The following is a 15,752-nucleotide window of genomic DNA, read 5'->3' on the forward strand; positions in this document are numbered from 1 at the left end:
ACCTTGATGATTATGATCGTTTTGCCCTAATTTCGAATCGAAGACGAATGTGCCATCGATGATTATGTTCATATTGCACTAATATCGAACATATGACGAATTTTGATGACGAATTGCTGACATTGTGGAGTGACAAACTTGATTTTTTATGAATCGCTATGATGAATTGCATATTGATGATGCTTGGGGGATTGTCGGACATGAATACTTGATAGATTGTGATTTATTTTTTATTTGAAGTCCAGTAGTATAGGATGCAGGGAGAGGAGTGACTAATTTACAAGTTGTATATATTTACAAAATTGCCCCCTGTTCACATTGGTTCTAGCGGTTCTCGCAATAAGGGTGGTTCTCGCATGAACTCTACCCTATATATATATATATATATATATATATATATATATATATATATATATATATATATATATATATAGCATACAAACTGTAGAAAACAAATCAATATATTCATGATATTATAGCTTTCATCCATGATTTATCACAGAATTTTGAACAAAAAATAAACTCTTTAACTTTTTTTTAAAACAATCCATTTGTACACTTAAATTCCACGTAACAACGTGTCACCATGTAGGCATGTACCAAAGTTTAGATGATTCATGCTTGAAAATCACATCACTATAAAACCTCCTGATAAAAGAGCTCAACTTAGAGTTATACAAATTATCAAAACTTTATATCATAATTTGTAAAAAAAAAAATATTAGTCTTGGTTTAAATTCCACACGAATTTTAATTAATTAGATGGAAACATTCTATTATACAGAAACACCAAATTTATCATACAACTAAAAATAGCAAAGGCCTACCTACATGTATGGATCCTGTTATAATATTTTCACTTGAAGCCCCTTAACATCTCAGTTCCATACTCCATAGATCGGACAAAAATTGTGCAAAAATGGTGGACGCAGAAGACATGATCACAAGGATCGAACAAAAGTCTCGAAAGATCGAGAGTTTAATCAAACAGTCAGTTAATTCACCATATCTGTAACTAATTTTCTAAACAAATTTAATCTTTTCCGCCATAAATGAATGGTGAATTGATCTCAGGTACAGGCCGGTAGAAGCACTCAAAACCGCTCTCGAAGGATCTCCACCCAAAACCAAAGATGAAAGATGCAAGGTTTGATCACTTGATACGACATTTATGATTCATCGCGTTAACTTTTCGAATACTTTGATCTAACTGGTTGAAATAAAAGACGGTCTGTGCGGGTTTTGTGTAGTCTGCAAACTGGAATGTGGTGCATAGAGCAATAATGGCAATAAAAGCTGTGGATCTAATGTTTTCCTCTTTGGACCCCGAGTACTATGATATCCTCATGAAGTTAGTTCCTTGTTTTTGTTTTTAAAAAAGTTTAAATGATATTAACTCTTGCACTTATAATTTAATTTTTATGTTTTATATTTTACATTCGACAGGTATTTGTATAGAGGATTGTCTACAGGCGATCGCCCGACCTGTGAACAATGCCTAAAGATTCATGAAAAACTAACACAGAAAGCCGGTCTTGGATGCATTCTACGAGCACTAAGCGATACTGTAAATACGGTTTAGTTTCTACAATACCCATTATTACAATTCATCAGGTTATTTACAAATAAATCATCTCACCATTTATCATGTTTTGATCTTCGGAGTTCGGATGTTTGTGAATTTAAGTGTTTTTTTTTTGTCAGGTCAATCAGGTAACCAATGTTCCAATAATCATGTACATTTTAAGATCAATGAGTAAATACATATAATGGTAGACACATAATAATTTAACTCATGGTACTACCTATCCAAAAGTCTGAAATTCTTAGTTGTTAACGTTTGCTTATTTATTAAGGTTTTATGGTTTTATTTAGTTCCATGTATAATGTTATTAGTATCGTAAGAAATCTTTAAACGGGCTTGAATCGACCCAGATTAAACAAGCTTGAGGTGAGCTTAAGCCTATATGTGAGCCTACTTGATAAATGAGTTCGAGTATGAGTCCCACTTATACCACCGAACTTGGAAAATGTGATCAGACTTACGAGGTTAAATATAATGTTACTTATTTGAATATGCGATATATAACATAATAATAATTATTATATAACAATGATCTAAAAAGTAAATAATGTATATTGATTATACATAATACCATAAAAATACACTATGTGAGCTTATATATTTAAATTAAGTGGTCGTTTGGAAAATGTGATCAGACTTACAAGGTTAAATATAATGTTACTTCTTTGAATACGCGATATATATATAACGTAATAATAGTTATTACACATATAATAATGATCTAAAAAGTCAATAATGTATATTGTTTATATATAATACCATAAAAATACACTATGTGAGCTTATATATTTAAATTACGTGGTCGTGGGTTCAAATCTTCCGAAGTATAGGTGCGGTGATTTTAGATGTAAAGTAGAGTGTTATAATGTGTGTTTGCGGCTAAAAAGACAAAATTAAATAAATTTATAAATATATGCAACAAGTGGCCTGAGTCTCAATTCTTACGAAGTGTAGGTGCGGTAAATTTTAGGTGTAGAGTAGAGAGTGTCACAGTGTTATATGTGATAAGTTATAAGTTGGATAGTGTGATATAAAGCTCGTATGCTAGTTATTTGTCACATTAGCGCCACTTAGGCAGGTGAGCTCCACTAGCCCACCCTTTTAACTTTGATGCTATGTTTTAACTAAAGGTTAAAAAAGAGAAAAAAAACAAGAAAGTTGGCGATTTGTGGATAGGAAAAGGGGCTTCACACATGGAATGGATGGCGCTAATCAATACATTGGCGGAGGTGATGATAGTGCCCCTTAATGGTGTCAAAGTTGTGGTATTACAGGTGTTATCGGTGTGAGGTGGCAGGGACGCCACTCCACACCTACTAGCCTAAGCGTGACTTGGGTCTCACCCGATTTTTAAATTGTGGCCAATTAATTTACACACTTGGCTTTCGAAAAAAGAAAATAATTTACACAGTTGGTCCTCTAGTTTTGAATGTTTTTTACCTTTCAAATTTTCTGTCAATAACTAGAAAGTATATCCTTCGATCAAGGTCGTGGCCTTTTTGAATTGACATAAAAAAACATTGGTTCTGCTTTATGCCTTCCAAGACTCAATCATGAATTTGCAAGTACAATATCAATATTCAAATATTCGAACTATCAATTATGGATTTAGGGCAACAGTGATTGAGTAATTTGCATTAACTATAAAAAATAGTTGTTAACCAACCTGGATTATCCTTGTGACACCATTAATTTCTCCTAATTTTGACAATAATTTCTCACCAATTGCTACGGAATGAGCGCGCTCGCCATTACAGTTAGCCAAAATGACGACGACGACCTAGATTAAAGACGAACTGTATATTGCTTAGAGTTAAAATTACGTCTTTTTTATATTAAAGTTGGTTTTTCGGTTGAACCATGCAATAAATATAGTTTTTATTTAGTTTATTTGGTCCGAAAACAATATTACACTATATAAAAGGTTTTAAAAAACTAGGACCCCTGTTTTAAGGATCCTAAGCTCTTATCTAGCCCGTAATCAGTTTCTATATATATACCAGGTTATAAAATAAAGAGTAAACTTCAGTTTTCGTCCCTGTGGTTTGCTAATTTTAACACTTCCAGTCCAATAGTTTAAACATTGCATTTATCATCCATTAGTTTGCTGATTTTAACAGTTTCAGTCCATTAGTTTCCTGATTTTAACAGTTTCAGTCCACACCACTAACACTGGTGTAGACTGAAATTGTTAAAATTTAACACTAGTGTGGACTGAAACTGTTAAAATCAGCAAACTAATGAATGATAAATATAATTTATAAACTATTGGACTGAAAGTGTTAAAATCAGCAAACTACAGGGACGAAAATTGAGGTTTACTCTAAAATAAATTAACTATCACAACATTATTTTAAGCTGATAATCGGGTTGGAATAGACATCACTCACATCTTTTCAGCATCTTTCATATGAGATATTACATAAATTATTTATCGAAAAAATGGTTAATGTGTGAATGTCGATGTGTTAGTAGTAGTATGAAAGCATAATTGTCTTTTTATTTTTTTTCTTTGCAATTTAATGTAAAAAAGATGTTAATTTTGTTGCGAAAAAAAATACGAAAAAAGCTTACAATTAAATTGTTATTTATGTATGAAAGATGTTAATTTTGTTGTGAAAAAATTACGAAAAGAACTTACAATAGATTGTGATTTACGTATGATATGAAAGATGTTAATTTTGTTGCGAAAAAGTTACGAAAAGAACTTAGTTTTCAAACAAATCAATTTTGCAACGTTGTTTGATTTTAAAAGTTTTATTCACCATGCATAATACAAATTATCTATAAAGTAAAGGGATACATGAAGTGAACTTGTGTGGACAAGGACATGAATACACAGTGGCGGATCTAGGATTCCGACCAAGGGGTAACGTGTTATAAATAAGCCGTAACAAAATCAAAAAAACGTCAAATTTTTCCAAAATTTACACCAATTTTTCCAAATTTTTTCCGACCAAGTGGTAGCGGGGGTTACCCCTACCAAAGAGGTAGGTCCGCCCCTGTGAATACACTTCTCACATAAACATGTTTAAACACATACACTTGACACATAAAATTGTAGTGATCTATTAGAACTTACAGTGGATAAATCCGTCTAAAATTCACTTCGCCACGCACACAAACATCTTCGTACATGAATTGTTAGTGTTTTCGTCAATTCAATTGAATGAATGCTTTCTCGAATTTTCAAGCCTAACAAAAAAGTTTCAAGAATAAGGTTAATTTATATAATAGTTCTGTATTTTTTTAAACAGATATATGTATGTGAGATTAATTATGACATGTGATGTTCATTTACTAGGATGTTTTCTAAAATTTTACATATATACTCCTTAGTTTTTTTGTTTATAAGGATTTGATTAAAATGATTGCCACCTATAAATGTTTTTTAGTTTTGCTGTATCAAAAGATATTCTAGAAATTCGATAAATAGTTGCCTTTCAAAAAAAGTTTAATAAATTTTACACTAATATTTATGCAAATTGAGTATGTACAAAAACGATTGCGGGGTATGGGGCGGGGGTTTGGGCGTGGGTGGGCTGAAAACGCCCAAGCCACCACCCCGGGTGGGCATGGGTTTGGGCGTGGCCCTTTTTTCGTGGGTTTGAAGCCGGGCGTGGGGCGGTCTGACCAAGCTGACATGGCGGGCTCTAATTGGACAAACCAAAGAAGCCGTTGGGCTAGCCGTTGATTTAACTATCAATGGCTCAGATCTAGCGAAGCCCACCAAACCCACGCCCCCAACCCCCGCCCCACCATACCCTGTTTAAATGTGGGTCGCCCCATGTCTGCCACCCCAAGCCACGTGTCAACAAATGCCCCAACCCAAGCCCAACCCCCGCCCCACCATACCCCGCAGTCTTAGTTGCTTCAAAAAAAAAAAAAAGAGAAAAATGCCCGGATAGTTCCTGTGGTTTCGCATTTTTTCACCTATAGTCCCCAACTTTCTAAAATTACCTGAATAGTCCCCAAGTTTTCAATTTTTGTTCCCGGATAGTCCTTGAAACGGATGAGAGTTAGTTTTTGGTGTTAAATAATTGTAAAATTACAAAAATACCCTTCATATAAAAAATAACTATTAAGTAACTAAAATAAAATAGTTAATATATTAATTCAGGTGAGGCCCACATATTTATTATAAACCTATCCCATCCCTCTTTCTCTGCCGACCAACCCTACCTTCCCACCCCTTCTTCTTTGCCAACAACCAGTCATCACCATCACCCCCATCGCCGGTCACCACCGAAACTCCGACGACACCCGAGGAACACAGGCGACACTTGCAACCACCTGTCAAAACCCACCCACCTGCAACTACCTGTCACGCCCGGCGGCACCTGTGACCACCTTCCCTTTCTTTTCCACGGGTTATTTATTGTTGTCACGTGTTATTTCAAAGGGGAACTGCAAGTGTCGGTGATGTTATTTCAAAGGGGATGAACAATTTCAAGAAAAAGCAAAACTTTTCCTCAAAATCAACATTGTGATGAGAGGCCGAATCTAGCAAAACCAAAACCATTTTTTTTGCACCAATTGATTTCTCTCAACAACTCAAGCTTTCTAAAAAAGAACAAGAAATATAAAGACGATGACGAGGAGGTGGAGGAAGTAATTGAGGAGGCGGATGCACCTGATTATTGCTCGTATGGTTACCGAAACTGCCGGTGAATAGTGAATAACGGATGCCGGAGTAGTTGCGCCGTCGTCCACCTGGATCTCGCTGCAAACTGCCCACGGACAATTTGTTCTCCTTCATTTCCAATTTGTTCTCCTTCATCTCATGTGTATAAGGATTGCATTCACTGTAAATGATGTTGTTGAAGGCGTTGTAGGAAAAAGGGGGAGAAAGGGTGGGGTAGGGTGGCAGACGGGTCCACATATTTTTTTTAATTTCTTTTAATAATAAGGGCATTTTATTTATTAAATGCCCGGATAGTCCCTGTGGTTTGGCTTTTTAAAGGAAAGGGTAAATTGGTCATTTCACACCCACTTAACAGAGAAAACAAACTGAAGTTAGACTCAGGGACTATCCGGGAACAAAAAATGAAAAGTTGGGAACTATTCAGGTAATTTTAAAAAATTGAAGACTGTAGGTGAAAAAATGCGAAACCACAGAGACTATCCGGGCATTTTTCTAAAAAAAATATATTACAAAGACCTTAGTACCTTTCAACTAACTTATCGTACAAGTAGTTAATTCCTGTTAAACAAGAGTATATCTTTTAATAATATAAGTATGTATGTACACATACATAATACATGTTAGCTTTAAATTTTAATATGTTTTTATGAAATTAAAATTTTAAATCAAATACATATGATACAACTAACTAGAAATGCATATCGACAGAATTTATTAAAATAAAATTATTAAGAAAGTATTTATTATCGTATGACAATATGTGTTATTTTCTTTTTAATAGGATTAAAAAAGTTAAAACGTGAATAACATGTTAACGTTGAGTTCTTTTTAAAAGTACATATCCAAAGGTGCCTTTTACATAAAGTAATATGCTATTAGAAAACTAGATAAAAGATCAAATACAAATATCTTTATTATACAAACGTACGAATATTGTAAAAATGTAAAAAAAATGCGGTTCCATTTTCATAATTATTTACTCGTAGAATGATTATCAAAATTACTCCACAAATGATCTTGTAGGGTAACTTTGATCTTTTAGGTAATTTTGTAAAATGTTCTTGTAGGGTAATTTTGATCTTGTAGAGTAATTTTGATCTTGTACGATAATTATCAAAATTACTCTACAAGTGTATAAAAATTACTCTGCATCAAAATTACTCTACAAGTGTATCAAAATTACTCTGCAAGTTTATCAAACAACATACAATTCAAAAGTACTCTACAAAATTACCTTACAATATCAAAATTACCATGCAAGATCATTTGTAGAGTAATTATGATACTGTACAAGATCAAAATTACCCTACAAGATCATTTGCAGAGTAATTTTGATAATTACTCTACGAGTAAATAATTACGAAAATGTTATCGCGTTCTTTTAGGCTTTTTATGCCTCTTGTACATTTCATACGATAAGGCACTTTGTACGTAAACTTAACTCTAGAAAACTAATATGTTTATTATACATAAAACTAATCAACTTTACAATGTCAAATAAAAATAAGTTAACGGGTAGTCAACGAACTATAACCTTATAATATCGACCCGATCCAAAATGTAACCAAAACGTAGTCAAAATAATTAAACAAGTACGTCCACCACGTTGTCTCCACAAGGACCAACTACGACACCATTCAAAACTCAAAGGACCCAATATGAAAAACTCCAAACCCATGTTTTCGAAAGCGAGAAAAAAGGGGGAACATGGGCGATAGGAGCAGTAACCGTCTTAACCGTCACTACACCCCCCACAAACACACACACACACTTCCACCCTCTAAATATTACACAACACACACACACACACATCCCCAGAATCTAGAAACAATAATCGAGTGTGTGCAGTTGGAAAAGTGTATGGAAACGAGAAAGAGAAAAGTGTACGATGAAATGGGGGAGATTAAGAAAGGCCCATGGAAAACTGAAGAAGATGAAGTTCTTATGAAGCATGTTAAGGACTACGGGGCCAAAGAGTGGAGCTCCATTCGATCCAAAGGTCTTCTGCAGCGAACCGGGAAGTCGTGTCGCCTTCGTTGGGTTAATAAACTTCGACCCGATCTTAAAAGGTAATGTTTTCCGATTTCTTTTTGGAAATTTGTTGGTTTTTAGATGATGGTTTGTGGGTTTTGAAGTTGTGATTGTTGTTGATGGTGATTGGGGACTTGAAAAGTTTTGGTTTTTGTGTAATTGTGTTATGTTGGTGTGCACACACAAAGTGTTTGTGTTTATGTTTGACTGAATGGTTAGAGGGTGAATTCATGATTTATGTTGTTTATTTGGTTATGAACTCTATTAATTTGACTTCAGTTGACTTAATTTGGATGTTTTTTTAATCATATTTTATGTTGGTTTAGTTTGATTTTTATAAATTTTTAGTGTAAATTTGAACTTGATGAACAAATTTGTTTGATTTCTGTGTGTGTGTTATCAGTGGTGTGAAGTTTTCTGCAGAAGAGGAGAGAACGGTGATCGAATTGCAGGGGCAATTTGGGAACAAATGGGCAAGAATCGCGACGTATTTGCCGGGAAGAACAGACAATGATGTCAAGAATTTCTGGAGTAGCAGACAAAAGAGATTGGCTCGGGTTCTTCAGTCACCGCCTCGACCACAACCGCCACAAAAATCCCGCAAATTGGTCCGGGAAACGCCTGTCCTTCATAAAGTTCCACCCTTTGAGGTAAACAATCTCATTTTCTACTTCTGTTTGACTTTGAAGGGTCAACATTAATGATTGTTTGACCTTAGAAGTCAAAATAAAGTGACTGACCCCTTTTATAATTTATACATGCAATTATTTTGTATTTACAATGTCAGGCTCCAAAAAGAAGTTCTTCAACAGATGGAGAGTCATCAGTAACTTCACCAAAAACATTATCTTGTTCATCATCTTACTGTGAACCTATCAAGATGATGCCACTGCCTGAACTTATTGATCCCACCCCCACCACCACTGCAGCCGCCACCGCCGCTGCAGGCTTGCTTAGCCAGGATGAAAACCAACCACCGTGTCCATTCGAGTACACCACCATTCCCATTGAGGAAAACTCTTGTAACCAGCCACCTTTACTACAAGATTTCCATCATATTCCGCCACCTTTCGACACCCATGACATTTTCAACCAGCTGGCAGACCCCAATTTCTTTGCTGTTTTTGGCCAAAGTGGTACTTCTGATATGGTCCACTTCCCTTATATGCCACCAGGTATACAGTCATATTTCCATAGATATATTATATACGCACACACACACACATAGAGGCATTCATTTCAGAACCAAGAATATGTTAATGTTTATGTGCGCGTGTGTATTTATCAATATGTATATACTACATTTGTTTGTGTTGTAGGTGGTGAAGGAGAGAGTGGTGGGAGCTGTGGAAGGGAAGAGGGCAATGATCCGATAATGATGGCACCCGATACGTTCATTGATGATTTTCCGATGGATATGTTTGATAACATCGAGCCGCTTCCGAGCCCATCTGAGTGGTGATGTGGGAGCTAGCTAGAATTAGGTGTTGTTGTTCTTGGTGTTATGGACAAATTTTACTTTCTTAGATGAATGATGTTGGTTATGGCAGAATCTTTATGCAATTTGGACTAATTTACATTTATAGTATGTATCACATTATTTGGTTATGTGTCACTTTTATTTTATGGAATGGTTATACCTTTAAGATCAACTATTCATGTGGCATACAGTCGAAAACATGACACAAAAATAATAAGGGTTTTGCTTATTATATCTAAAATACGTATCGAGTTGAGTTCAATATATTTCATTAAGTGTTTGTAAATTGGTGGTGAACTGTTGCAATGTGCAAAGGTGGAAGAAAGTATTTCCGTACTGTTGGGCTACTGCAAATTGTTGTTGAACTGCAGATTGTGTTGTGTATTTTGAACAATTACAGTTTATTAGTTTAATAGTTTATTTAGTAACTATATTATGGAACTTATGTAGTCCTAAAAATTAATATGCTTAGGGGAGGGGGTGGTCACTAGTGATAGAATTTCATCACTCACAATATCCAATCATATTCCGCCATGTCAGCAACTCTTTTTCCATCACTCACAACTTTTTTTAGTGGCGGTGGTCATCACTCACTACCACATCCAACAATTTCCCCCCAACCAACAACTACCCTCACAACGAACAAAATAACGCCGTGAAAAAAATCACGGAATCGGCCCTGCGTTGAAGTATCACGCGTTGAAATAATGGTGGCGGTGGGATTTCTTTGTTTTCCACGCGTTGAATTTGTATCACGCGTTGAAATAACGCACCTCCCCTCCTCACCTTATGTATTGAACTTTTAAAAGTTATCTAGATTATCGTACAAATCAAGTATATTTGTGATGGAGAGTGCAAAACATGAGCGCTACGTGTGTTAAATTACGTATCTTATTGTGTTTTAAGCGGTTAAGTGTTTCGAATGTGATAACTACGCATATTTCTGGTGTTACAGGTTAATCGGCTTAAACCGGTAAAGTTGAAGTGTTTGGTGATGAAACGGAACTACCAAATATAATAGTCGAAACACACTATATTATTCAGGATCCGTTACTAGTCAAAAGGCTACGGTGGAGAATTATGGCATGAAGTGAATTTTTTTTAGGTATTAAAAAGGGTTTTGAAAATCAAAGTCTTTGACACGTTGACTTAGGGGGTGCCAAAGAATTAATTGAAAGATAAAACATCATCATCATAATTCACATGAAGGACATTATATGCATTCAACGTCTTCATTATTTGGAGGGGAATTAAATGTGGAGAACAACATGAAGATGTGAAGCATTTAATGATAAACTGCCCAATTGCAAAAGGAATTTGGTGGCCCATTTTGGTTTGGTTAAAACTAGTGGTTTTCCTCCGTGCTGTGCGGCGGGAGCTTAGTTGGTATAGGTTCTGTTCGTTTCGGTGCTATAACAACTAAAAGAAAAAACTACAAATATGACATCATGATATGTCCAAAAAGATATCGAAACGTGTTTTACATCAATCGAAAATGATAAAAAAAGAGTATTGGTTCTGCTACTACCGATATCGGTACCATTGTCGTTTGGTCGAAAACGGTTATGTTCCACGTATTGATACTCATATATTTTACGATTAAAAAAGTTACGTTTTATAGTTTTGTTACCGGCACTCATATAATTTACTATACAAAAAATTGTGTTGTTTTGAAAACCAAAATCTAATTACTATTCTTCGATTCAATTTGCTACGATAGCGGCAAGTATCCCTTTCTAATAAAAATTATATCGTAATATTGAAAAAAAATATAGCTGCGGAGTTAGATTTTTTTTTAAAAAAAGTTAACCTTCGTAAGTTATTAAAATCAAAATAAATGATAAATAACATGTTATTAAAAATTAAAAAAAGTACTTAAAAATTAGATCAAAAATTAAAAAGAATACTTAAAAAAATATGATCACTATTCATCAAGGCTTTAAAAAATATAGTTGGAGGTAGAATTTTTTTTAAGTTAACGAAAGTTATAAAAAATAAATTAAATTAAGTGATAAATGACATGTTATTAAAAAATTACAAAGAATACTTAAAAAGATTGATAAAAAATAAAAATAATATTTTAAATATGTTGATCACTATTCATAGGATGTTTATATTCATATGTATAATATAATATAATATAATATAATATAATATAATATAATATAATATAATATAATATAATATAATATAATATAATAGCCTGCAAATATTCTCCTATATATTAATTAATAAACTAAAATATTAGTTTATTAACATATGAAGTCTACGACTGTTTCATAGTTAATATAATTTTTGAACAGTAACATTTAAAAAATAGCATTATCCTATTTTAATCCTAATAATTGAAGGAGAAAAACAGTAGAAGCACCTGTACAGCAGAAGCAATTAAACCACATGGCAGTGAATAGTGTCACTTTACCATTGGTTCAAATGGGCGGTCGCCCCTCTCCCATTGTACCAATCAGTTTATTATTTTATACATATTTTAAAATTACGTTTTTTCCCTGCAATAGTGTTTCTCTGTCATTGGTTCAAATGTGCAGCGAGTAATACCCATTAGACCAATCAGTTTATTATTTTATATCCACTTTAAAATTACGTTTTTGCCCCCAGTTAAAAAATACGGTTTTGCCTCAACTTCAAAATACGTTTACCCTTTTGCCCCAAGCTAAAAAATATGATTTCGCTCTCGGTAAAAAAATTACGCTTTTACCCTCAGCCAAAATTACGTTTTCGCCCAAGTTCAAAATAAAATTTTGTTTTTCCCCTGGCTCAAAATTACGATTTTACACCAGTTTGTTATTTTATACCTACTTTAAAATTACGGTTTTGCCCAGAGTTTAAAATTACGTATTTGTCCACGGTTCAAAATAAATTTATGCTTTTGCCCCAGCTAAAATTTACGAATTTCCCCTCAGTTCAAAATTACGATATCACCCTCAATTCAAAATTACGTTTTTACCCCCAGTACAGCAGAAGCAATTAAACCACATGGCAGGGAATAGTATCACCCTGCCATTGGTTCAAATGGGCGGCCGCCCCTCCCCCATTGGACCAAGCAGTTTATTATTTTATACATATTTTAAAATTACGTTTTTTCCCTGCAATAGTGTTTCTCTGCCATTGGTTCAAATGTGCAGCGAGCAATACCCATTGGACTAATCAGTTTATTATTTTATATCCACTTTAAAATTACGTTTTTGCCCTCAGTTAAAAAATACGGTTTTGCCTCAACTTCATAATACGTTTACCCTTTTGCCCCGAGCTAAAAAATATGATTTCGCTCTCGGTAAAAAAATTACGCTTTTACCCTCAGCCAAAATTACGTTTTCGCCCAAGTTCAAAATAAAATTTTGTTTTTCCCCCGGCTCAAAATCGATTTTACACCAGTTTGTTATTTTATACCTACTTTAAAATTATGGTTTTGCCCAGAGTTTAAAATTACGTATTTGTCCACGGTTCAAAATAAATTTATGCTTTTGCCCCAGCTAAAATTTACGAATTTCCCCTCAGTTCAAAATTACGATATCACCCTCAATTCAAAATTACGTTTTTGCCCCCAGTACAGCAGAAGCAATTAAACCACATGGCAGGGAATAGTATCACCCTGCCATTGGTTCAAATGGTCGCCCCCCCCCCCCCCCATTGGACCAACCAGTTTATTATTTTATACATATTTTAAAATTACGTTTTTTCCCTGCAATAGTGTTTCTCTGCCATTGGTTCAAATGTGCAGCGAGCAATACCCATTGGACCAATCAGTTTATTATTTTATATCCGCTTTAAAATTACGTTTTTGCCCCCAGTTAAAAAATACGGTTTTGTCTCAACTTCAAAATACGTTTACCCTTTTGCCCCGAGCTAAAAAATATGATTTCGCTCTCGGTAAAAAAATTACGCTTTTACCCTCAGCCAAAATTATGTTTTCGCCCAAGTTCAAAATAAAATTTTGTTTTCCCCCGGCTCAAAATTACGGTTTTACACCAGTTTGTTATTTTATACCTACTTTAAAATTACGGTTTTGTCCAGAGTTTAAAATTACGTATTTGCCCACGGTTCAAAATAAATTTATGCTTTTGCCCCAGCTAAAATTTACGAATTTCCCCTCAGCTCAAAATTACGATATTAAGAGAAGCATCTTCGATGTATTCTTAAACTGCTTCATCAGGAAAAGCTCTATGCCAAATTTTCCAAGTTTTGGCTTCGAGAAGTCCAATTTCATGGACATGCTATAAGCGAGCATGGTATCCAAGTAGATCCCGCTAAGGTGGAAGCTGTCATGAATTGGCAGGAACCGAAGACGCCTACGGAGATTCGCAGTTTCTTAGGACTAGCAGGATATTACAGGAGATTTATTGAAAACTTCTCAAGAATTGCAGCACCCCTGACTTTGCTGACTCGCAAGAATAGCAAGTTCGATTGGGGGCCTAAGCAGCAAGAGTCATTCGATATTTTGAAGCAAAAGCTGAGTAACGCTCCAGTGTTGACGTTACCTGAAGGAATTGATGAGTTTGTGGTTTATTGTGATGCATCACACACCGGTATGGGATGTGTGCTTATGCAGAAAGGCAAAGTCATTGCCTACGCTTCACAACATTTAAAAGTGCATGAAAAGAATTACACCACCCATGATTTGGAGTTGGGTGCCGTTGTATTTGCACTAAAACTGTGGAGGCACTACTTGTATGGAACCAAGTGTGTGATCTATTCTGATCACAAAAGCCTTCAGATCTGTTCAATTAGAAATATTTAAATATGAGGTAGCGACGTTGGATGGAAACTTTAAGTGATTATGATTGTGAAATAAGATACCATCCAGGCAAGGCCAACGTAGTCGCAGATGCCTTGAGCAGAAAAGAAAGAGTGAAGCCGATAAGAATTAATGCCAAGAGCATTGAGATCAAGAACAATTTAAATGAAAGGTTGTTAGCTGCACAGAAGGAGGCTGTGTTGGAAGCTAACTACCCTGATGAAAAGCTAGGGGTGACTGAAGAGCAGTTATCCTATAGCAAGGACGGAATCCTGAGATTAAATGGAAGAATATGGGTTCCTATAGCAAGCCGTCAGGATTGCTACAACAGCCAGAAATTCCCACTTGGAAATGGGAAATGGTGACGATGGATTTCATCACCAAGTTGCCAAAGACGCAGAAGGGAAATGATACTATATGGGTCATAGTTGACAGACTGACTAAGTCAGCACATTTCCTACCCATTAAGGAGACTTGTAGCTCCGACATGTTATCCCAACTATACGTGGATAAGATTGTATCGTTGCATGGCATACCAGTATCTATTATCTCTGATAGGGATACTAGATACACATCTCATTTTTTGAAAAGTTTCCAACAGTCTCTGGGCACGCAGTTGAATTTTAGTACGGCTTACCATCCTTAGACGGATGGGCAGAGTGAGCATACTATTCAGACTTTGGAAGACATGCTTCGTGCATGTGTAATTGATTTAGGTGGTAGTTGGGATAAGCATCTGCCGTTGGTCGAGTTCTCCTACAATAATAGCTATCATACCAGCATTTAGGCTGCACCTTTTGAGGCACTATATGGTAGGAAGTGCAGAACACCCATCTGTTGGGCAGAAGTGGGAGACACTCAACTATCAGGTCCTGAAATAGTCTTTAAGACGACGGACAAGATTGTCCAGATTCGTGACCGCCTGAAAGCTGCCCGGGATAGGCAGAAGAGCTATGCGGATAATAGGAGAAAACCTCTCAAGTTTGAAGTTTGTGGTTTATTGTGATGCATCACACACCGGTATGGGATGTGTGCTTATGCAGAAAGGCAAAGTCATTGCCTACGCTTCACGACATTTAAAAGTGCATGAAAAGAATTACACCACCCATGATTTGGAGTTGGGTGCCGTTGTATTTGCACTAAAACTGTGGAGGCACTACTTGTATGGAACCAAGTGTGTGATCTATTCTGATCACAAAAGCCTTCAGCATCTGTTCAATTAGAAAGATTTAAATATGAGGTAGCGACGTTGGATGGA

General features: G+C 35.3%; 2 protein-coding genes across 2 annotated transcripts; both read left to right on the plus strand.

Moving 5' to 3' along the window:
• The first annotated feature begins 919 nt into the window (after window positions 1–919).
• Window positions 920–2,874, plus strand: LOC110917171 (actin-related protein 2/3 complex subunit 5A). The gene is made up of 6 exons (XM_035985545.1): window positions 920–990; window positions 1,075–1,147; window positions 1,251–1,351; window positions 1,447–1,567; window positions 1,705–1,713; window positions 2,716–2,874. The coding sequence occupies exons 1-6, from the start codon at window positions 920–922 to the stop codon at window positions 2,872–2,874; spliced, it is 534 nt and encodes a 177-aa protein (XP_035841438.1).
• A 4,958-nt stretch (window positions 2,875–7,832) lies between these two features.
• LOC110916040 (transcription factor DUO1) lies at window positions 7,833–9,844 on the plus strand. Its single transcript, XM_022160791.2, has 4 exons — window positions 7,833–8,299; window positions 8,665–8,911; window positions 9,049–9,436; window positions 9,581–9,844. Exons 1-4 carry the CDS (start codon window positions 7,938–7,940, stop codon window positions 9,721–9,723), a joined length of 1,140 nt encoding a protein of 379 aa, XP_022016483.1. The 5' UTR covers window positions 7,833–7,937; the 3' UTR covers window positions 9,724–9,844.
• Window positions 9,845–15,752: the final 5,908 nt, after the last annotated feature.

The sequence above is a fragment of the Helianthus annuus genome, chromosome 16 (assembly GCF_002127325.2).
Source record: "Helianthus annuus cultivar XRQ/B chromosome 16, HanXRQr2.0-SUNRISE, whole genome shotgun sequence".
Lineage (NCBI taxonomy): Eukaryota > Viridiplantae > Streptophyta > Magnoliopsida > Asterales > Asteraceae > Helianthus > Helianthus annuus.

Excerpts from the sequence above, each read along its gene's own strand:
- LOC110917171 (XM_035985545.1), top strand. The coding sequence starts at position 920 with ATGGTGGACGCAGAAGACATGATCACAAGGATCGAACAAAAGTCTCGA. Across the intron at positions 1,148-1,250 it reads CCAAAGATGAAAGATGCAAG|TCTGCAAACTGGAATGTGGT; the intron begins GTTTGATCACTT and ends GGTTTTGTGTAG. Across the intron at positions 1,352-1,446 it reads TACTATGATATCCTCATGAA|GTATTTGTATAGAGGATTGT; the intron begins GTTAGTTCCTTG and ends TACATTCGACAG.
- LOC110916040 (XM_022160791.2), top strand. The coding sequence starts at position 7,938 with ATGGGCGATAGGAGCAGTAACCGTCTTAACCGTCACTACACCCCCCAC. Across the intron at positions 8,912-9,048 it reads ATAAAGTTCCACCCTTTGAG|GCTCCAAAAAGAAGTTCTTC; the intron begins GTAAACAATCTC and ends TTACAATGTCAG. Across the intron at positions 9,437-9,580 it reads CTTCCCTTATATGCCACCAG|GTGGTGAAGGAGAGAGTGGT; the intron begins GTATACAGTCAT and ends TTTGTGTTGTAG.